General features: G+C 43.7%; 1 protein-coding gene across 5 annotated transcripts in view; it reads left to right on the forward strand.

Moving 5' to 3' along the window:
* Window positions 1–8152: 8152 nt before the first annotated feature.
* FNTB (farnesyltransferase, CAAX box, beta) overlaps window positions 8153–23237 on the forward strand; it is an 85560-nt gene continuing 70475 nt past the window's right edge. For 4 of the 5 annotated variants that reach the window (XR_003795761.1, XR_003795762.1, XM_029236573.1 and 1 more), the window contains exon 1: window positions 8317–8524. Coding sequence is in view for 3 of the 5 variants with exons in the window: in XM_029236573.1 (XP_029092406.1) it covers window positions 8381–8524 (144 nt within the window). In the remaining 2 variants the exon portion in view is untranslated. Of the gene's footprint in view, window positions 8525–23237 lie in introns of all 5 variants that reach the window. The other variant, XM_029236571.1, reaches the window with a different exon arrangement.

Genomic DNA, 23237 nt, shown 5'->3' on the forward strand with positions numbered 1-23237 from the left:
GCTCAGCCCGCCCCCCTTTGGGCACTGCAGCTGCTTTACCATCGATCAGCACTGTAATGGTCAATACTCTCCACAGGCCTCCTTACTGGGACCATTAGTGGCTCTCTGCTTGCTTCTGTCAGGGGAACAGCAAAGAAGATGCAACCTGAGGTAAGTTCCTAGTCCAAGAAGGAACTTCGCTTTAAAGGAAATGACTTTCCCTAGGTAAGACAGGAAAGGCAGTGCGGTTTCCTGAACAAATCCGGGGAAATGAGTGCTCAGACTTATAAAAAATGGAAGAGACTTCATCATACTAGACTTCAAATCCAGTAGCTTACATTGCTTAAAAAACCAAAACAAAAGCAAAAACGGAATAGTCTAGAGACCCAAGCTTCTAGTTTTTTCATCCTGGCTTGGCTACTTTCAAAGCCATCATAGAGAGATATTCTCTCTTTCCTTTTCTGTGTGTGTGTGTGTGTGTGTGTGCACGTGCCCCTGGAGAAGCTGAGATTTGAGGACAACGTTAGCAAAAGAACTACATAAACTAGTGGAAACAACAAAGTTTGCTTTAACCAGCGTCATTGTAAAGGAAATACTTAATTTCGTCCCCTTACCTTACTCACTCAGTGGGACCTTTTGGCATCCTCCCCAGTGGAGGTCAGCTTGGACTGGGGCAGTCTTTAGTAGAGCTGGGAGCCATCCGAGGAATGGTTGCTGGATGTCTCTCCCACAAGAAGGCTCCAAGAATCAGTCTCTCAAGTATGTTATACTGATTCTTTTACCAGGGAGACAAGTGCCTGCCCTGCTCCCTGCCACCCACAGCCTAGGCACACTGAGCATGCTCCCTGTTTAAACAGCCAGCAAGGGCACCACTGTGGGATCTGCTGTAACAAGAGCTAAATTAACTGGAGAAATGCTCCAACAGGCAGCCCACTGCCAAGACTCAACAGAGTTGGACCGTGGGACTCCTCATTAGCAAAACGCTATGCTTCTTCCAGACTCACATTCGGGTTTCCAACTCTGGGTGACTGTAAGTACTGTGCTCACCTAGCAGAAGGATTTCTTCCTTATCTCAGGATTGGAAGAAACAGATGGAACCCCGCACACCCTGATTATCTCAATACAGTATTGTCTTCCATTCACATCCTTTTTCTTTTCTATCTCTGATAAATAAAGGAAGAGACTCTGAAATGACGAGGAAAGAGGGGAGAGGGCAAGCTTTTGAGCCAAGTGCATATACACCTATACCCGCTCTGAGGTTGCCTTGTAGACAGCAGGGAAGGAGGGGCTCTGTGACCTTGGGGTAGGGAAGATGAAACTTTGGGACACTCAGCAGGGGTGGGGAGAGTTGACCCTGTAGTGATAAGTTAGCAAACTTCAAAAATACTGTTTGGAAAGAGTGGTAATAATACACATCTGGAAGATGTTGAAATATTTGTCCAGAAAATCATTTTGAATCTATTTTACCACTTGTCCAGTGGAGTAAAACACTGAAGATCTCTAGGTTAATTGAAACTTTTAACTTTCTAGGGAGGGCCTAAAAAGTTAAAAATCTCAATTTCAACAGCCTAGGGAGGGCTGCCCTAGGCATCAACCGCCTGCTGACAGGGAGGGGAAGAGAGGAAATAGAGGGTGAGTAGGAGGTTGCAGAGGGCCAGGCCTGCATATGGTGGACATCACTTTTGCTCACGTTACATTGGCCAGAACTCAGTCAGAAGGCCCTGCCTACATGCAAGGGGGACTGATGGGCTGTCACTTCCCAGCTGCAATGCCCCCTATGGAAAGGGATCAGACCTCTAGTGAACAGCCAGCATTCCTGCCACATAAAAAGAAGGCTGGGGTGGCTTCCAACCCCGACTGTGTATCAGCATCACAGCTTTAAAAAATACACGTGCCTGGGATCCAGCCCCAGAGATTCTGATTGGGTAAGGCCTGCACTGACACCCAGGAGAATCTGTATTTTTAAAGGCACAGACTAGGTTGAGGGTCACTGGTTGGCTCTGGAGTGTACACGTCTAGCATTGCCTCTCAACAGTTTTAAAAATCATTTCTCCTGGGCTTCCCTGGTGGCGCAGTGGTTAAGAACCCGCCTGCCAATGCAGGGGACATGGGTTTGATCCCTGGCCTGGGAAGATCCCACGTGCCGCGGAACAACTAAGCCCATGTGCCGCAACTATGGAGCCTGCGCTCTAGAGCCCGTGAGCCACAACTACTGAAGGCCATGTGCCTAGATCCCGTGCTCCGCAGCAAGAGAAGCCACCTCAATGGGAAGCTCACTCATCGCAGCGAAGAGTTGCCCCCGCTCGCCACAACTAGAGAAAGCCCGTGCACAGCAATGAAGACCCAACACAGCCAAAAATAAAAACAAATAAATAAATTAAAAAATCATTTCTCCGATTTCTCAATGTGAACAATGCTTTTTAATCGGCTTCAATTTTGTATGTGCCGGTAAAATAGTTTTCACCACAGTAAACCCCAAGCAGGATTAAAAGGCAATACTTTTGTACAGGTTTTCAGTAGTAGAATCTATGTAATGATTAGTAATATATAATGATTAATTTTATATCAATATTTGACACAGTAAAATAATGCAGGTATGTGTAATTGATGATACATTGCTTTCTGAGAAGCTCATAGTTGTTCTCTGTGCCATAAAATTGTTGTTCAGAAAGCTGTTCTTTTTGGAGTGATTTGAAACTTTTTTTCCCTCAGGGCTCCCCTTCTGAAATTTCACAGAGTAGTAGGTGCAGGCATCTGCTGGGGTGACGTTGCTGATACAGATGGAAAATCTAGGATGGAATAGAGACCAGACAGAGGTTAGAGAGAACAAGGAGGAGGGAGGTGGGCTGACATGGAACGGTGACTGTAATAATCATTCATTGAAGTAAGCAAGAGGTAGGATGCTGTGAACAGGAAGATCCCCTCCTCCCGCCCTCCCTTCCTTCCTTCCTTTTTTTATTGAAGTATAATTGACATATAACATTATATTGGCTTCAGGTGCACAACAAAATAATTCAGTATTTGTATACATTGTGTGTGCTACAGGAAATAAGAATGAAAATAGAATTTCACAATTTCCACATTCTAATGTAATTATTTAAAAATCTTTACCAGAGAATATTTACTCTATTGAAACTATTACTAAACACAAGTGTTATATATTAAAAGACCATCTTTGGGAATTCCCTGGCAGTCCAGTGGTTAGGACTCCGGGCTTCCACTGCAGGCGGCCCGGGTTCGATCCCTGGTCAGGGAAGTAAGATCCCACAAGCCGCACAGTGCTGCCAAAAAAAAAAAAAAAAAAAAAAAGCCATCTTCATTATTCCTTTCCTATTTTCTCCCACTACATTTTGTGTGTGTATTATGTCTTATTTTATGTCTATCTCTATTTATTCTTTTATATTTATATTTTGTATGTTTACTGTATTTATATGTATACAGTTTCTGTATTTATTAGCTAGTAAGTTCCTGAAGGGTAAGGCTAGTATTATGTTCATTGTCATAATCTTCTACAGTATGTTACACAAACAAGCACTCAAATGTTTATTACAGTGACTGGAAGTCATTTGAGTCATTTAACTTCTTCTGTGCCTATTATGTGCCAGAGAATAAGTGATGAACAATACAAAATACAGCCTTCCCTGAGAGCTTACAGTCTAGTGGGAGGAAGACAGACAGTAAACAACATAAATACATAAGGTATAAAGTCTGTCAGCTGGTGGTAAGTGCTGCGGAGAAAAAGAAAGCAGGGGAGTGGGACAGAGTATTAAAATCTGAGTAAAGACTTCAAGAAATGAGAGGGCAGGCCCTGTCTACATGGGGGGCGGGCAGAGCATTGCTGGGGAGGGGACAGCAAGCATGACCGCTGGGAGGCTGGCACATGCCTAGGGTGGACACGGGACAGCCGGAGGCCAGTGTGGTGGACAGAGTGAACAAGCTGGCAAGTGCAAGGAGAAAAGACCAGGTCATGGGGCCTTCTAGGCCAGGGTAAGGACCTTGCGGTTGACTCTGAGATGACAAGAGGGCTTCAAGTGAGGGGTTCATTTGCTTATATTGAAGAAGTTCAGTCTGGCTTTTGAGTTTGTATTAGGCTATAGGAGGACAAGAGTGGAAACAGGGAACATAGTTAAGAGATGAGTGTGAGAATCCAAGTGACAGATGGTGGTGGCGTGGACCAGGACCTCAGCAGTGGAATTGGTAAGCAGGGGTTAAATTCTGGACGTATTTTCACCAAGATTTATGAGAGAGAGGAGAGCCATCAAGGATGGCTCCAAGGTATTTGGAGGAAAGTGGGAGGATGGAGTTAACTGAGGGGGGAAGGCTGAGGGCACGGGTTTGGAAGAGATACCAGCAGCTCTGTTGTGGACACACTTACCACACTAAGACCCCTACATACGAACCTTCAAGTTGTGAACTTTCAAAGACGCGAACGTGCATTCGCATATCCAATCACGTATTAGTTCACGTGTCTGGTGTACATTGCCACGTGCAGCTTGCCCTCCATCTCCTATTGCTGACGATCCTTCAGCTCTACCATCTTCCACCTCCTCTCCCTCCTCCAGTCAGTAACTCTTCCTGCCTGTTCACTCGATGCCAGCCCCTGCATGCCAGCTGTTGTACTATACTACTGTACTTTTCAAGGTACTGTACTGTAAGATTAAAAGTGTTTTCTTTATTTTTTTGTGTTTGTTTTTTTTTTTGTATTATTTGTGTGAAAAGTATTTAAACCTTTTACAGTATAGTACTATATAGCCGATTGTGTTAGGTGGGTACCTAGGCTAACTTTGTTGGACTTAACGAACACGCACTCAGAACGGAACTCCTTCGTATGTAGGGGACTGATTGTATTAGATATCTAAGTGGAAATGCAAATAGGATATGAGAGATGAACTCGAGTTCAGAAGAGAGATCCAGTTTGGAGATATAAATGAGAGGGTTTTCAATCTACTGGTGGTATTTGAAATACTGGGACTGCCTGAGCTACAGGTGAGTGATTGTAGACAGAGAACCCTGAGGGACTCCAAAGTTACAGCGTGAGGGAGATGAGGAAATAGCAAAGGCCGGTGCCAGACACTACAAGAAGAAGGTATTTCAAGGGGAAGGGAATGATCAACCCCGTCACATGCTGCTAGGAGGTCAGGTAGGAAGATGAGACAAAGGCTGAGACTGGCCCTTGGATTTAGCAATTAGAAGTTTAACGGGGACTTGACACGAGCCAATGGGGAAGCCAGTTTGGAATGGGTTCAAGAGAGTGGGAGGAGAGGAATTGGAGCGACTGGTAGAGAGGGAATGGGAAATGGGGAGGTAGCTGAAGAAGGAGTGGAATCAAGAGGGTTAAAAATGTCTTTTTTTCCCCCATGAGTGGAGAAGTAGCTTGTTTGTGGGTGATGGGCATGATCAAGTACAGGAACAATTTGATGTCTTAAGAGAGTCAAGGGAGAATGGGCACGAGGGGGAGGGAGAGATTGGCCCTAGGTAAGAGCTGGGTAACACTTGTATCCAGGAGACAGGAGGGACAGGGACTGGGAAGGCAAAGTAGGAGACCACAGATGCAGGGAGAGAAGTAATTGTGGGGGAGAAAAATTAATTACCCAGCAGGATAATGGATGAGTTCTTTCCATTTTCCAAACTCTCCAAAATATGTATTATTACATAGATTTGCAAGATATTAAAGGAAATAATCCTTGCTGACATATGGACTTGTGTGAGTAATGCAGTGAAAGCGGTTCTAAAGCTTACTCTAGAAGCTACTCTAGGGTCAGAAGTGCCCTCTAGTGGTTCATTTAGACCTTTACTTTTTTTTCTTATTTTCTTGCTCTAGATAGAAGTGCAAAATAACACTATCCACATTTTATATTATTTTTTAAAAAAACAATTACAGTTCACAGTTTAATTTAGAAAAATATCATACACTGGGTAAAATAAACCCAAACCATCTGCGGTCCAAGCTGGAGTGACTATTAATTAATTATCATTGCTAAGACTTTCTCTTGTAAATACATCATTCTCCGCCATACTGCCAGTATTTATGTACATTCTGCTTCTTGAATGAGTCATTTTATTAAACTCAGAGGAAGGACAACTGGTGGGCCGCCGCTGATCCAAGGCTGAAAATTCTTTTTGATGCTCCGAAGAGTATAAATTCCTCATATTTTCCATTCCTTGTTTCACTTGATTTTGTTGTCATTGGGTTTCCTCTGCCTGGTATGTTCTCTCAACCTGGGTGGGTTAACGCATTTCCTCATGATCTTCCAGACTACCTTCAGTCTCCCCTGCTATGCAATCTCACAGTGTGCCGTGCTTCTTTCTCCCTCATGCCATTTCCCTCAACTGCAATAAAACAGTCAATTCTGTAATGATCGTTTAACGTCTGTTTCTTCTGGTAAATCACGAGACCCGTAAGGGCTGAGAATGTGTGTGTCTTGTTCACCACTCTCTCCTCAGCACTTAGTTCAGTGCCCAGCACATGAACAGACACTATCCTGCAGGAGACTCTTGCCACGGCTCCATTAACATGGTTCAGATCCCACCGTGGAGGAGATTGCGTTTCAGAAATAGAATTCTATTTCCTGAATACAACTGGCAATTGCTTTAGGTGCACCAGTAACAGATGTAATAATCTGTTACAAAACTGTTCCAGCTACTCTTTCAGCAGTTCAATTTAAATTTCTAGCTGGCAAAGCAACACTTTACAAAGAAGGCAGAATCCTTAGATATGACCCAGACCTTAACAGATCATTTTTTCCAAAATAGAACTAAGGCAAAGACAATAAGATGCCAATGCAGAGGAAATAATAATGAGACTATTTCACGTTGTACAGCCATATCTGTGACCCTAACCCACACACCTACTTATTCCCAGATTTAGAAATATTCCGGCACCTCCAGGACTTAACTCAGCAACGGTATCTCTAAAATGGACAGGGCGATAGTGTTTACCTACCTGAGGCCCGTAGGCCATCCCAGCCTCATCCTTAGACACTGGAGTCTGAGAACAGGGGAATGGCTTGTTGTGAAGGATGGCACCACGGTCCCCTGGGTCCTGGACATGTGGTTTGGAATTTAGTGGGAACAGAGTAAAATGCTCCAAGCAGGAAGTTGGGTTTGTGTCTATCTGGAAAGTCTGTTATTATCTTATCTTCTCCCACCCCCAAAACCCTCACCCCCACTCTAAATAGTTTAACCTCTTGGTGTTATAATTTTGGTGCAGTCTTTTTGTTGTGGGCCCTGAAAGAGGTCCTCTTCTATTGCTTGTCCAAAGGTAGCAGGGTTTTCCTAAAATCACTACTTGAACATTTAATGGAGGCATATATGATGATTAACTCCACTCAATAGGAATTTCTTTTATTCAGAACACCTTCAGATTAAACATCAGAATGAATACAAACACACATGAGTATATTTATGGCGTGTTCTGTCAAGCTTGCTGGCCCTTCCCTCATGAGGCGCTTCCCCATGTTGTTAACACGGATGTCTCCTTGTCATCCTTCAGGTCTCGGCTTACATGTCACTTACTCAGAGAGGCTTGGCCAGACCACCCAATCTAATTAGTCCCCTCCTCGTTTACTTTCTCTCATAGACCCTGTTATTTTTCTTCATACAATTCGTCACTAGTATTCACAGATTTTTTAGTGTTCGTTCACTTAATTCTATCAATTCCATTAGGCTGTAAGGTTCTCAAGGGGGGGGGGACGTTGTTTGTTTTGTTCACTTTTGTATTCTTGAGGCCTAGCACGGGTGCCTGACATGTAGTAGGTGCTCTATAAAAAAAATTGCTGAATAAATGAGTGAATACTTTCTTGGTTGTTTCACTTACACTTGTCCCTTCTACTGAGTTTTAGTTCCTGCTACTGCACTGTAACCCCCAAATTGATAGGAGAGAATTGCAGTGCCACTTTCCTCCATCACTGACTACTGAGGTGGCAATTCCTTTGTGGAGAAGCTGCTGGTTTCTCTTGGGCGGTTGTCATGTACCCAAAGGTGTGCAATAATTCTGTTCATAATAGTATGACTGAGGCAATCAGGAGAGCTGTCAGAAATGCCTTTTTAAAAGTTACCCTCATTGGGTTCTTGGGCACCCGAAACTGTGAACTACTGACATAAGTAAGTGAGAATGAGCAGAATGTTGAAAAGGTGTGTGTATGGGAAATGAAATTCAGATGTACACATCCTTCCTTGCGCGCCACGAAACTGAGCCTCTTGCAGCAGCTCCTCTGCCCAATGGGGGGCGGCAGCATTCCAGCAACTCACTCCCTGAGGTTGTGTAGGCGGCAGGAGCGATTCGCGTTCAAAATCTTTTGACTCTACCCGCTCTCCGTAGCGCCTTAGCCCGCTAGAGTTTCAAGGCGCGCTGTTCTTTGACGAAGCTGAGTCCTATACACCGCCTGCTGCTTTCCAGAGCATGGCTTCTCCGAGTTCCTTCACCTACTGTTGCCCTCCATCTTCCTCCCCTGTCTGGTCAGAGCCGCTGTACAGTCTGAGGCCCGAGCACTCGCGGGAGCGGTTGCAGGACGACTCGGTAGAAACAGTCACGTCCACGGAACAGGTGAGCTGGCTTGACTGGGCGAGGCGCCCGCGCGGGGGCTTCTGGGAGCGGGAGTCTGGTCCTCAGGGCCGCCGGGGTGCGGAACCCACCCGGGAACTACAGCTCCCACAGCGCTCCGCGGCGCCCCCCCCCACCTCTGGGACGCTCCCGGCGCCCAGGCTTGGGCTGGAGAGTGGAATGCTTGTGGGGCCGGTTGGGGAGGGGTCGTTGTCAAGGTTGGAGGGAGAGGACAGTACCTGGGCCCCCTCTGCCTTAGGGAGCGGAGAAAATCTTGTTCTGTGCCTGGAGGACTGAAGCAGCCCGGGTGGGTCGGACAGCCCACTCCATTTTGCCAGACATCGGGAGGTTCTCGTATGGATAATGCACTTTCCCCACCTTGCTTATAGTTTTGGGACATAGAGGGGAAAAGAAGTGGCCAGACTGGGGTCATGCCATTCCATGATGTTTAATTTATGACCCACAGTGCCAGGTTTGACGCCTGCATCTTGGGGGGACATTTTAGTAGCCATTCAATCATTTGAGCACCAGCAGTGTGTTGGTCACAATGTCGAACAATGGAAATGCAAAGAAATAAAACAGCCCCTGATCAGGAGCATGGCACAGCCTGGTTGGGGAAGACAGAGAGGAAAACAGCACAGTTTGGGAAGTGCTGTAATAAGAGTGTGAATTTTGTACTACTTGCCATTCACTGAGGCCTCGAAGTAGATGGGACCTATCACTTTGAAACGTGTTTGCGGAATGAGTAGTGAATTATAGTTTTGTTTTTCTTCTCGTTCCTCAATTGGAATTGGTCCCAAGTTAGTTATTGTGGAAACGGTTACCCATCTGTCACTAGAAGTGATCAGAATGATTTTTTTTAGCACTAACAAGTAAGCATCAGGCTGCTTACTAAAATAAGATCTCTTAGTAAGATCAATCCCTAGGCTTAATCTTGGAGGGACCTGCTTTGATTTTCATGCCTGAGGTTGGAAGCCTCAGTTTTGGCAAAAATTAGTAATGATAATTATTATATTGTATATTTATGACTAAAATAACAGAAGCAAGGGCTTGAATACACACGTATACACATAGTAGCAGAGGGAATATTTTAACTGGAGATTTAAGTTTCATGGGTTTTAGGGTAGAAAGGAAACTTACCTTTTGAATCTAGCTTCCCAGGTTAGTTAGCCCACCAGTGTGTCCTTCTACAGAAATCTTCTGCAAAAAATTGCAAAGAAATCTCCCATCAATGAAAAAGCTACTACAGGATCTTTGCAGTATTCCTAAGTGATGGATTGTTCAGTGGATTCAGGTCAAGCCTTTTTCTTTTTATCTGACCTAAGACTATGGGGTCACCTTTTGCGTAGTTAACTGAATTGACCCAGCAGATGAGGCTATGGATAGATAAAATGTTAGTGGAGAAAAGGGAATCAGAATTTGGTCTAATTTGCGGACCAGAACAGAGACTTCCATGGTTAGAGGGGTAAGTCAAAAACAGGAGCATCACCAGGAGCTTTACTGATCTGCTGTTTCTCTTTTGCTTACACTATTTTTTCATTCACATGCCCTGCTTAGTTCCTATGAGGGAAAAACCAGCACTTATGTTCTAAGTGCTTAGATATAATGAGCGATGCAGAAATGGATGCAACAAGGTACCGGCCTGCAAAAGGGTTGGCCAAAGTCTGGGCCAGGTGTGGAAACTAGGTTCTGATATGGAGCACTGGTACTGTAGGATGTCTTTCAGATCTAGGCCCAACTGTGTGGTGGATAGCAAAGCATCTTATACTTCTTTTCCGTGTCATTATTCCAGCTCACGTTTTAAAAGTCTAGGATAAACAGTTCCAGATCATAGGAAGATAACATGGTATCTCATTCTCATGGCTTCCTCAATGTTTTAATCATCATTATAGTGTCCATTTATTGGGTTCCATACACAATAAATGCTCTCCATACATTGTATCATTCAATCCTTACACATTTTACAGAGGAGAAGACTGAGTCTTATAGAAGGACTAGGTTGGTAGGTTAATGATCATATAGTCATAAGAAGAAACAACCTTGCTAGGAGTTGTTTACAGAAGACACTGCTGTCATTCCTTTGGTTCTGACTGAAGATTCCATTTATTCTTAGGGGTTTACTGACAGCACTCAATTTTGTGCCATTGCCAATAAAAAATGCTTGTCACCTGCTTCCTGTCTGATTATCAGGAGCCTATTTATTTGCTTAACAATGATTTGATAGTAGGAGTGAAACCTCTGGACAGTGGAAAGAGTCCTTAGCTATGGGTTCTTCTGTTCCATTTATTCATTTTCATTCATGCAACAAATACGTGAGTGCCTTCTTTGTGCCAGGCACTGTTCTAGACACTGGGTATAAGGGAGTGAACAAAAGAGGCCAAGTGGACGCCTTTATGAAACTTTTGTTCTAGGCCAGAGAGGCAGTCAATTAAAAAGGAGAAAAAAATATCTATCCATCCATCTATCTATCTAATGTTAGAGAGAAGTGCTGTGGAGAAAAATAAAGCAAGATAAGGGAGATAGATGTGCCAGGCATGGGTGGGATAGGAGCGAGGGAGGTTTTTATATAAGGTGGTAAAGGAAACCTCTGCTGATGTAACGTTTTAGCTGAGAGCTGAAGTAGGTGAGGGGACAAGCCATGTGTGTATCTGGGGGAAAAGCATTCTGGGCAGAGAAGGCAGCAAGTACAAAGGACCTGAGGCGGGGTGTGCCTGGTGAGTGGAGAGCTACTGAGTAGAGAGGTTAGCAAACAGAACAGGAGATAAGGTTGGATCTCGTACTTTCAGATACACTGAGATGGGAAGACATTTGGCTGAATAGCTTCCATTTACCTCCCCAGATTCACTCTACCCTTTTCTACCCTGCTCTGTAGATGTGCCCCAGGAGGTGGACCTGCACTGACAGGCAACCTTGCTTTCTGCCTTCTGTTTGCATTTGGCCATGGGGAGTATTGATAGGGGATGAGAGTGAGGGAGAAGGATGAGATTGGCGTATATATTCCCTTCCCGCAGGATTGTGTGGGCTGGAGTGTCTCTAGACATAGGGTCACATCTCCAATTAGGTGCCTTCTCCGTGGAGCTCTCTGTCTCCCTCTCTACCCCTTCTCTTCACATTTCAGGTCTAGAAGGGGATGAAGTACCTTTGTGTTGCTAGCCGCTGTGTTATGATGTGAACTCTCCTCAAATCACCCACTTTGAATGTGCCATCTGTTTCCTCCGAGGAGTCAGACTGATCTATGATTGAAGGGTTTTGACACAATCTGTTGAGCATTTCAGCAGGCTCATTTAGGTCGCTGTTGAGAGTAGATTGTGAGGAGGCCAGCGTGGGTGCAGGGAAACCAGTTAGTGGCTGTTGCAGAACTGCAGGTGACACGTGATGGCAGCTTCGCTCAGGGCTGTGGTAGTAGAGGTAATGAGCAGTGGTGAGATTCTGGGTATCTTTTGAAGGTCTCTGTTGTGACAGGCTGTTTTATTTCTTGACAAGCTGATGAATTTGATGCTCGGAGAACCTTTTATGACTCCAGAAAGCAAGATGTGGTTGTATTATTAGCGATTGTCTTCCTTTTTTGTGCCACCTGCAGTCACCCCATTGCAAATGCTCTGTGATTCAGGCCGGTAGGGTAATACCGGTACAATCTCAGAGGTAGCAGTTTTGCCAACAACAGTTGTTACTGAAGGTACTACTTTTGTTTTCCCTTTAGACTGCCCTTGAACAGGGGCAGAAATATTCTCCATTTGAAATGGCATGATGTCATTAGACGACATTCAGTCAAGTGCCAGTCAACTCTGAGGGGAATCTAGAAGAATTATTTGTCTCAGTCAAAATTCTTTTCTCTTAGAGGGAAAAAAAAAAAAGAAGAATATGCCGGAAGCAATCACAGAATGACTCAGCAGAGCATGTAATGAAGTGCTAAATTATGACTGCATTGCATGAGGATTTCAGGGAGTGGAAGCCGATCTGTTGCGGGGTGAGGCGGTCAGGACAACTTCATGGAGGATGTGGGACTCGGGTTAGGCTGTAAAGGATGGAGTTGGGGCGGCAGCCATGCCAGTGGGAGGAGCCGTTACGAGGGAAAGACCAGGTTGGCTGTGGTAGGGAATTAGGTCAGCTGGATGGGTGGGGCTGACCTGATGACGAGTGAGTGCTGGTGGCGGGTGGGGACAGGATGGAGAGCCAGGCTAAAGAGCTGGCTGCAAGTGACGGGCATTGCACCACTGCAGATCCTGAAGGAGGGAACATTAGGGATCCAGGAATGAATCCCGAACTCCTGCTGTTGACTTGTTTCAAGTTCTAGTATCTGAAAGATTATTAAACAGAGGTGGAGCAAGTCCCTAAATATAGTCACACTAACTAGATTTTTATGCTTCTGATAGATGGGACCAGAGCTCTGCTTGTTAAGTGGTCAGTAGGCTAGCTATGTGAATCAATTTTATCTTATTGAAATTCAGCATATACCATGTTGCCCAACTATTAGAAAGTGCAAATATCAAAATTTCCCCATTTTCCCTATTAAAAAGTCCCCTAAAGTGTTTTTTGGTCAACTCGAGAATACACATACTATTAGGTATGTAGGTAAACAAACCAAAGGCTTGTTTACACGATTTGCATTTTAAATTTAGGTACCTGTGCCTATTTAAAATCACATACTTTATAAAATCACACTAATTTAGAAATATTGTTCTTTCTCCTCCTCATAAATTCATAAAACATTTGTCTTCAAACTCTTCACATCCATCTTTGACCTTTGTGTTTTTATCATCACTGGAGCTATACTTTGGGTCAGTGAATATGTTTTTGCAGACCACACTTTCAGTTTTTTGAGATCCATCCCTTTTAAATATGGGGAAGATATTGAACATTTTATCACAAATTACAATTCGAATTGTTTTACAGTGTGTCCAGTTGGTGCATATCTTTGATCATCGCAACTTAAACACTTTATTAACTTTTAAAGTGATCTTTAAAAGGGTTTACAGTGGCAGTTTGCACGTGCAAGTGTGAGTTCATATCCCCAGGAATTAAATCTGTGTTTAATTTGTCTCCTTTCATTGATACCATCAGCTGACTTCTGTAGGCAGCCAACACCAGACCTTGACTGAGGTTGTTTCAGGATGATGTGTCAACCTCAACTCATACTTTGTATTCAAAATAAGGAATTGAAAGAACTCCCCACAGCAAGAGTTACTTTGTAAGGATTTCTTATAAGGTGACTTGTTTTTCTGAGAGATAATTTTTTTTTAGGAAGAATCCTTTTCTTATAGTTAATCTATTAATGATTCTTTTACCACATCTTCAGCAATAGCATGAGTCTCAGGCAGCAAATCTGCTTTCTGGAAGGGTCCTCCTCTGGGAGAGAGGGGGAGATGTAGGGAGAAGGGAAGGTCTATGGTACGAAAGTTGGTGCATCATGAGATTTGCTTTAGATAGAAGCTGTGAAAGAGAAAATTCTAAATGCATTTGTTGTTTTTTACCACTCAGCTATGAATGGATATTATTCTGTGCTTCCGATTGGATTTCTAGAAGAATTCCAGGAGCTATGTTTTAAACAGAGCTGTCAAGAATGCAGGCAGATGGTTAGATCTGCATCTATGTTGCCATGGCACCTAAGTCTTGGGGACGTGGGTGCAGTCACTTCATCTCTGACCCCTAGATTCTCACATAATCTCTCCATCGTTGAAAACCACAAAGTAATATGCATACTAGTTTATAGCATGTACACAGACTATACACAACACAAATATATATTTATTAGTTTATATTATATAAAGATACATGTGCATATACATCCACATAAATATATAGTAGGGGAGGAAAAAACCTTTTCCTCTATCCAGCTTAGGTTCTCTAGCTGGGGCCCTGTAAATTAGACTGACCAAAGACAGATTAACAAGAGAAAAATAAACAGAAATTTATTAACATGTGCATTGTTGTGTACACATGGGAGACCTATCGATGAGTCACCCAAAGGGGTAGTTAGAACTTGAGTTTATATGCCATTTTAGGCTAAAACAAAGAAAAGCGTTTGGGGCTTCTGGGTTAGGGAGACAACTTATGTTTCCCCTAAGTCCAGGAAAAGTATGGTAAACAAGAGTTGTTTAGTAAGGTTTGTTATTCAGATTTAAGTCCGTGCCTTCTCCATAGATAAGAGTTGTTAGGAGTTCTCCACTTCCTGGTGTGGAGAGGGAGACATCTTTGCAAAAGGAAACTTAATGCCCTGTTTTTAGAGCTTTTCCTTCACCTCCTGGTTATCAATGGCCTTTAGCTCAAAATAATCTATATGCCAACGAGGCATATTTTGGGATGGCATATTCTAGGACTCCTCAATATGTATAATCTTACTTCGGCAAACGTAAAACCATTCTGTACGTAGCAACACCTAGCCTGTGCCCCGTCAGAAGCAGGGGTAAACTTCTGACAAACTAGTAGACTTACCTCTGAACTCTTGTGTTCCCCTTTCGTCATATCCTAAATGATCAAGTGCCTCATGACTGGAAAAGTGAGAGATGTACTGTTAGGACTAAGTTATGTTATAAAGAGGCTTGGGAGGGCAAGCAAGGGTTTTCTAGGTATGTCTCTACTGGAGAGTTAGAATTGCTGGGTTGTAGGGTCTGTGCCTCTTCAGTGTTATTACCTGCTACCATGTTGCCCTCCATAGTGACTCTAGTAATTTAAGCACTAGTTAGTGGTGTACTGGAGATCTGTTTTGTCCACATCCTCTGTAAGACCTGATATTGTTGGTGGTCAGCGGTCTTAATTTGGGAAAAATAGTATCTTTTACATATGTTCCAAATATCTTCCCCTAGGCTCTTGTTTGCCTTTAACCTTGCTTATATTTATGTTCTTCTTTGTCTTTTTCCTTATAGTTTGGGCTTTTTGAAGAAATCTTTATCCCAAGAATATAAAGATATTCTCCTATATGCTGTTTTAATGACTTGACTCAAGTTTTTCATGTTCAAATTTAATCAACCTGGAATTTATTTATTTTTAGGGTGAGAGATAGGAAGTAATTTTTACACTAGCAACACTTACTGTCCATGTTTTTTCCTTTGATATTGGATTTTCCCATCTCTGCCTTAAACCAAGTTTTCATATATGCATGGGCTTTTAGGAATTCTTTAATGAAAAATGCTGTTAGAGGAGGATTATTGAATATTATAGCACAGCGATGATAAGCACCTGTCCTTTGAATGAGGCAGGTTACTGCTGATAACATAGCCTGTGGATCTGTAGGCCATTGGGAACTTTTTTCTAGTGTTCATTTTGGTTTATGATTTAAACTTAGTTTTCCTTCGTTACTTCTGGAACACCTGATGTTAAAACAAGGTTTTTTTTAAGGGAATTGGCAGTGAGGGCAGTGGGTCTCAAACCTGGCTGACCATTAGAATCACCTGGGGAGCTTTTGGTCTTGCCCACCACCCCGGGTTGTACCCTAGACCAATTAAAACAGAACCTTTGAGGGTGGGACCCAGGCATCAGTATTTTTTAAGCTCCTCAGGTAATTCTAATATGCAGCCAGGGTTGAGAACCCATGGTTCATAAGGGATCTCAGCCTTGATAGAGAGGAATGCCAGCTGGTTAAGGAGACTAGGTCAACTCTGACCTCCCTCTGAATTTCGTACTCAAAGTATTAGGATATTTGTTCAGAGGAATGTTTTACCTTCTCACCTTCGTTTATCCTTTGCTAATTAAGAAGAAAAGTGTGGTGAGCAGGTTAAAAAAAAAAACAGCAATAATTATAAGTTAAGAAAGTCCTGGGCTTCCCTGGTGGCGCAGTGGTTGAGAGTCCGCCTGCCAATGCAGGGGACGCGGGTTCGTGCCCCGGTCCGGGAAGATCCCACATGCCGCGGAGCGGCTGGGCCCGTGAGCCATGGCCGTTGGGCCTGCGCATCCGGAGCCTGTGCTCTGCAACGGGAGAGGCCACAACAGTGAGAGGCCCGTGTAACGAAAAAAAAAAAGAAAGTCCTATTTGACGTCAAACTCAAGCATCAGCCTCTGAGCTGAAATCCAGTGACTGTTACCACTACTAAAAAAAAACACCTTTGATCTATCAAACATCAGCATGCATCAGAATCCTCTGGAGGACTTGTTAAAAAGAATCCTCTGGGTGGGCCCCATCCCAGTAGTTTCTGATTCTATACGTCTATGACCTGAGAGTTTACATATTTAACAAGATCAGCTTGGTTGCAGGTAAACTGCCTCTGAGCTACTTGATCTAATGGTTGCTGTTGCTGGTTTTTAAATCCATTCTCCTATTGATGGACAACTGAGCTGTTGCCAGATTTTGGATATAATGAATAATGCTGCTATAAACATTCTTGTAGAAGTCTTTTTATGATCATGTGTTTTCATGGGTAAAAACCTACAGGTGGAATTGTTGGATCACAGGGTAGGTGTATGTTTAGTTTTAAACGAAACTGCTGGCCTTTTCCAGAGTGATCAGACATGTTACATTCTCATCAGCAATGTGTGAGGGCTCTGGTTCCTCTACATCCTTGCCAACATTTGGTGTTTTCCCTCTTTTCAACTTCAGTCATTCTGCTGGTGGGTGTGGAGAGGTATTGTTAAAGAAAAAATTATTCATGACAGTTGTTAAAGGAAGACTTTGTTCAAGGAGGACTGCTATGATGGGGTTTTGCAGTAGGGGAGAGAGATTGGGCTCAAGTCTGAAAACAGCAAGGAAAGGTGGGAATTTATAGCCAAGGAGCAAGGTGGGGGGATTGGTGGATGGTAAATTAGTAAGAGGAATCATCAAAGGTAGGTGGGGAATCTGGCTAAACTGACTTAAAAGGATTCCTTGTGAAGGCAGGTCAAGGTGGTCAGACATCACTGGGGGAAGGTGGAGGATGGGGAACCTGATCAGATAGTGGGGATGGGGGATTCTGGCTAAACCAACTTAGCAGGATTCTTGCTAAAAATAGGTAATACAAGGATGGACACAGAAGTATAAAAGTCAAGGCGTAGTTGGGAGGAGGATTCAGAGGAGCCTGACTAAAGTTTGGTCAAGGAAAGTCTCTGCTGGTGTCACACTGTAGAGTATTTGCTTTTAAATGGACAGAAACACTCTCTAATTGGTTTAAACGCTTATTTAGCTACTATACATATAAAGTACTGGTGGGTGTGTGTGCAGATGTATTTGACTTTTCAAAAATCTTTCTTATGCCTAGATAACGTAGTTGTGATGGAATCTTGGTTCCTCCAACTTTTTATTACAAAAAATGTCAAATATACAGAAAAATTGACAGCATCTGTTTGTCCTCCACCTAATCCCCCCCCATATAAACTGTTCAAGGATAAATTTTAAAAGAAGATAAAATCAAGACTCACACAAATATAAAATGAACACATGTCCAAGATTTTATTTGACTCATGGACCCAGTAAGATATTACAACTAGTTCAGACAGGAACTCAACATACCACCTTTAAAGTCAGATAGGGATGCTGAACTAAATTTGCAAATGGATGCAAAACTGGGCAATATTCATTATTACTTGCATTTACAAGTACTTCCATTTTACTAGATACAATTTGTATTTCTGTGGACAGAAATTGTTTGCATTACTATCAGTTTTCTGCAAATTCTACCTCTACAGAATTGTGAGATAGTCTTGTCAAGGACAAAAGTGGAGGGACTTCCCTGGCGGTCCAGTGGTTAAAGACTTCTCGCTTCCACCACAGGGAACATGGGTTCCATTCCTGGTCGGGGGAACTAAGATCTCACATGCCGTGCAGCTTGCCCCCCCCCCCCCCCAAAAAAAGGACAAAGGTGGAGATAACCCAGTTGAAACCACGCAACTCAGATTGGGACTCAAACCCAGCCAAAACTCGGATTGGGACTTGAGCCCACGAGGCTGGGACTTGAACCTGGCCAAAACCCCAGTCTTCCAACTGAGATCACACACCTGGTTTCAGAACTTAATGAAGCTCAGGTTCTTGATGTCTCATTGCAGAAAGAATTCAGGGAGAGACAAAGTGATAGATAAGAAGTGGATTTATTTAGAGAGAACGACACTCCACAGAGTGTGGGCCATCTCAGAAGGCCAGAGTGGCACCAGGGTAAGGGGTTGTCAGTTCTTATAGGGGTGGGTAATTTCATAGGCTGATGAGTGGGAGGGGTATTTCAGCTATTTGGGGAAGGGGCGGGGATTTCCAGGAGTTGGGCCACCGCCCACTTTTTTTTTTAATTTTTAAAAAATTTATAGTTGGCCGCGTTATCTTCGTGCAGCGGGGATACTCTTCGTTGTGGTGCTTGGGCTTCTCATTGCGGTGGCTTCTCTTGTTGCAGAGCACAGGCTCTAGGTGCACGGGCTTCAGTAGTTGCGGCTCACAGGCTCAGTGGCTGTGGCGCACGGCTTTAGTTGCTCCGCGGCATGTGGGATCTTCCCGGACCAGGGCTCGAACCCATGCCCCCTGCATTGGCAGGCGGATTCTTAACCACTGCACCACCAGGGAAGCCCCCGCCCACTTTTTGATCCTTATGGTCAGTCTTAGAACTGTCTTGGTGCCTGTGGGTGTGTCATTTAGCTTCCTGATGTGTTACAATGAGTGTATACTGAGACTCAAGGTCTAGTGGAAGTTGACTTGTCTGCCATCTTGGACCCATTTGGTTCTAATCAGTTTATGTCATGTCCTCCGGCTATGTCATTCTTTCAAGGGTAGTGCCTTGCCCCCTTCCCTCCTGTTTCATTCCCCCCTCAGAGATTTTATCCCATATTCTTTTTTTTTTTTTTTTTTTTTGCGGTACGTGGGCCTCTTACTGTTGTGGCCTCTCCCATTGCGGAGCACAGGCTCCGGACGCGCAGGCTCAGCGGCCATGGCTTACGGGCCCAGCCGCTCCGCGGCATGTGGGATCCTCCCGGACCGGGGCACGAACCTGTGTCCCCTGCATCGGCAGGCAGACTCTCAACCACTGCACCACCAGGGAAGCCCCTATCACATATTCTTATGGGAAGCAGAAGGGCGATGGTCCGTCTTCTGTAACTGCTTCACCCTGCCTGTCAGGGAGTAAAAATCTCTGGATGCCTGATCTAGGGGCCCCAGGGGCAATACAGCTCCTTGTTCTAAGTCAGTATGGGCTGGAGTCCTCGCATAGCCATCATCTTGGTGTGGAACTGTTGTAACTGCTTCCAAGGCCTTTCTGTGAATCTCCCTGAGGATGAAGCACTTTTTGTAACAGCATCAGAGTACAAAAATATCAGTAAATGACAAAAGGCTTAAAAGGCATGGTTAAACATCTGGTAACAGTGTAATCAATAAAGAGATGTGGTTATAATAGCCAGAGTTACAAATGATTACATTTAACTTAACATACGAAATAATCCTAGTTAAATATTTCTCTCTAAGATACCTCAGGGGCCCTCTAAAGTACCCCAAAGTTAGCTGGAAATCAAAAGAAACAATTAAAATTTGACATTTGGGAAGCTTGTCAAAAAGCTTCAAAACACTTGGTCAAATAAGATCATAGGTCACTGTGAGACAGTACTTATTCCCTAACTAAAGTTACAGGAGATCTCAAAAACAAATACAGATCACTTAAAAGGCAAAGAAACATACCAAATCCAGTCTTGTCCCAGCCCATTCCCAGCAAAATCCATTTACCCAACTAGATTTAATCCAGTCTTAGAAAATCCTGATCATGTATAACTCTTTTCAGTATTCTTCACACCTTCTTTTACTAAAAACACATATCTTACTTTTCTTAAAAGTTTTTTTCACATTGAGTTACTTGTTGACAAAGTTGTAACAGAAAAAGGTCTTATTTGACCTCTAATAAACCTAAGTACAACAGAAGGATTATACTTGACATTGATCATTGATGACTCTAACAGGTCTGTGTTAATCAAACCAACAAGCTTAAGCCACCTTCAATACCAGGTATCAGTTTAGTACTGAATATTTTTCGATGACATGAACCTGAAATGCATTCTGGCCAGATTATTTTCTATTTCTGAGTATTTACTTAAGCACTGAATTTTTTTTAAGCCAGTTAAGTAGAGCTCTTTTACGAATTCATTTTTGGCAATATCACACGCCTACAACACACATATAGATACATATGAACACACAAACAAACACAGAGGCCTCAGTTCCCATTCCAAAATTTCAGTCCTGAGTCAGATACAACATAAAACCTATAAGGGGTTGGATTCAAATTGGGCTTCTGGCAGATGGAACAAATCAAGGTCACCTTATGTAGATGGTTAAACCCTTTTTACTAGTGTTTACAGAAAAGACACTTAGGATTTCTATTTATCCTTGACAAGTCAAGTTCTAAATTATTTTACCTTCTTTTTTAAAATTTGCGTTTAAAAAGATGGCAGAGATAAGGGTTCCTGAGAAGACCAGATAGGACATTTGCATCTCAAAGATACTGGCAAGTTCCTCCTAGGATGACTGTTTCCCCTTTGTTTAACACTTACAAGTCTCTTAAGATAAATAGGGAAGGTTTGGGGAGTGGTAAAAGGATTGCTGGGTTTTGGATTATTTTTGGAGCCACACCTCCGGTCCTGTAAAGACTACATTTGTAAAACAAGGGCAGTCTTGTTTTCTTTCTCAAAGAATTGGGTGGTTACCTCAATGATATTGAAGGACTGACATACCCATTCATTTAGGTTGGAAAGTTTTACTTTTCCTCATTTAGCTTAGGGGAGAAGGCCTCTTCCAAAATTCCTGTCAGGCTCTGAATATCAGCTATGGTTAGTTTAGTCAGACCAGTGGCCTCCTGTTTTGGTAATCTATTTACAAACATTTTTGAGGATCTTCCCTAGGTTTAAGAAATTTGTATCTTATATTTAGACACTATATAACCCTTTTTATACTTAATAACCACTGGCTGGATACCTTTGGCCAAGCCCAGAACCTCGATAGTCCACATTCCAGGGTCTACTAAGTCTTCTATTTTAGCTTCAGATTATCTGTTCCTTTTTGCTTTTTGTTAGAACCATTTGGTGATGAGGGTGGTTCCCTTGCCCCTCAAGAAACAGAGTGGCCCCTAACTTAGTTAATAGATCTCTTCCCATTAAAGGGATGGGACAGTCAGGCACAAACAGGAAGGAATGTAAAAACAGCTGGCCGTTGATCTTGCACAAAAGGGGTTCCAGGAAGATGTGCCCCTGTCTCTTCCCTAACAACCCCATTATGTATTCCTTATGACTGCTAAGGTTTCCAGTCCTCTGGGTTAAGACCAAGGTTGCACCAGTGTCTTTAAGAAATTCTGTCATGTGGCCCCCCACATCAATCCACCCAAGGCTCTACGTTAGTTAGGTAGATGGTATCTCTAGGCAGAGCCACTTTCGGCCTTGGGCCCCTTAAGTCTTCTGATTGCAAAACCATCAATGACTGAGGGCCCCCCCCCCCCCCCGTCGCTCTCTGGCCTATGGGGCATTCCCTCTTCCAATGCCCTGGCTGTTTGCAAAGGGCACATTGATCACAACCCTCCCTCCAGTCCGTTGTATCCACACAGGGTACACTGGCCTTGTATGGCTACCCATGGACCTTGTGGTCTGCCAGGGCCAGGTTGGCCCAGAAAAGCCAACTTCCCCTTTGGTGGTCTCTGAGTGGACAAAGCCACTGCCGTCATCTGGGCCTTTTGCATATTTCTCTGGGTGCGTTCAGCCTTTTTGACCATATCCCAATTACCGAAAACCAAATAAGCCAATTGGAACAAATTGTTCATCAGAGTCTGAGGACCAGCAGTTGTTTTCTGAATTTTGCTCCTGATGTCTGGGTCAGACTGGGCTATGAAATGCATAGCCAAAAGGGCCTGTACCTCGGGGGAGAAGGGAACCACGTTCCTTCGGGATCCATGGCCCTGTAGGGTGGGTCAGTTAAAATGTACTCAGTGTACTTCCTAGAGTTATCCCTCCAAGCTACACATGCCTTAAATTCCTTTTGGGTTCCATTGCCCAGATACAAGGCCATGGAAATTTGAACACAGGGTACTTCACTCAATTTTAAATTTCCTAACTCATATTGCGGCCAAACCTGATTACATAACCTACTAAGTTTTTTCCGTTTAATTCCTGTTGTCCAAATCTTTCCCAATCCCAGAGTATATGGCCCAGAGGGGTATTGGTTGGGATTAATGCAGCCTGACCCATTTTAGACAAGGTCCTGAGCTGTCCAAAACTCCACTCTTAAGTAAAATCCACGTGCAATTTGGTGAAGATTTGCACTTATGATTTTAGATGCTGTCCCTTCCAGGGTAGTCTCCCAACCAGGTGTTAGTGCCCAAAAAGTTGTTACAAAGAAACAGCATTGAAGACATCCCCAGTGGTGTTGATAACGAGTGGGAGTTGGTCTAGCTATAAATTGGAAATAAAGGGTCAGCACTTATGGGGCTTCCCTGGTGGCGCAGTGGTTGGGAGTCCGCCTGCCAATACAGGGGACACGGGTTCGTGCCCCGATCCGGGAAGATCCCACATGCCGCGGAGCGGCTGGGGCCGTGGGCCATGGCCGCTGAGCCTGCGCATCCGGAGCCTGTGCTCCGCAGCGGGAGAGGCCACAACAGTGAGAGGCCCGCGTACCGCAAAAAAAAAAAAAAAAAGGGTCAGCACTTGTAAGGGTCAGAGGGAGGGGAGTAAAAGCAATAAAAAGTACACCTTGGTGGTCACACAGGTTTTCTGGGGTTAATGGAAGAAAGAAAGAAATGGAGTAGGAATGAACAAGAATGCAAGAATGTAGGAGAAAAACCTCGGAGTCAGGGAGATGAGTATAGAG

This window comes from Monodon monoceros, unplaced genomic scaffold, assembly GCF_005190385.1.
Source record: "Monodon monoceros isolate NGI ecotype Baffin Bay Population unplaced genomic scaffold, NGI_Narwhal_1 Super_Scaffold_21, whole genome shotgun sequence".
In the NCBI taxonomy this organism is placed as follows: domain Eukaryota; kingdom Metazoa; phylum Chordata; class Mammalia; order Artiodactyla; family Monodontidae; genus Monodon; species Monodon monoceros.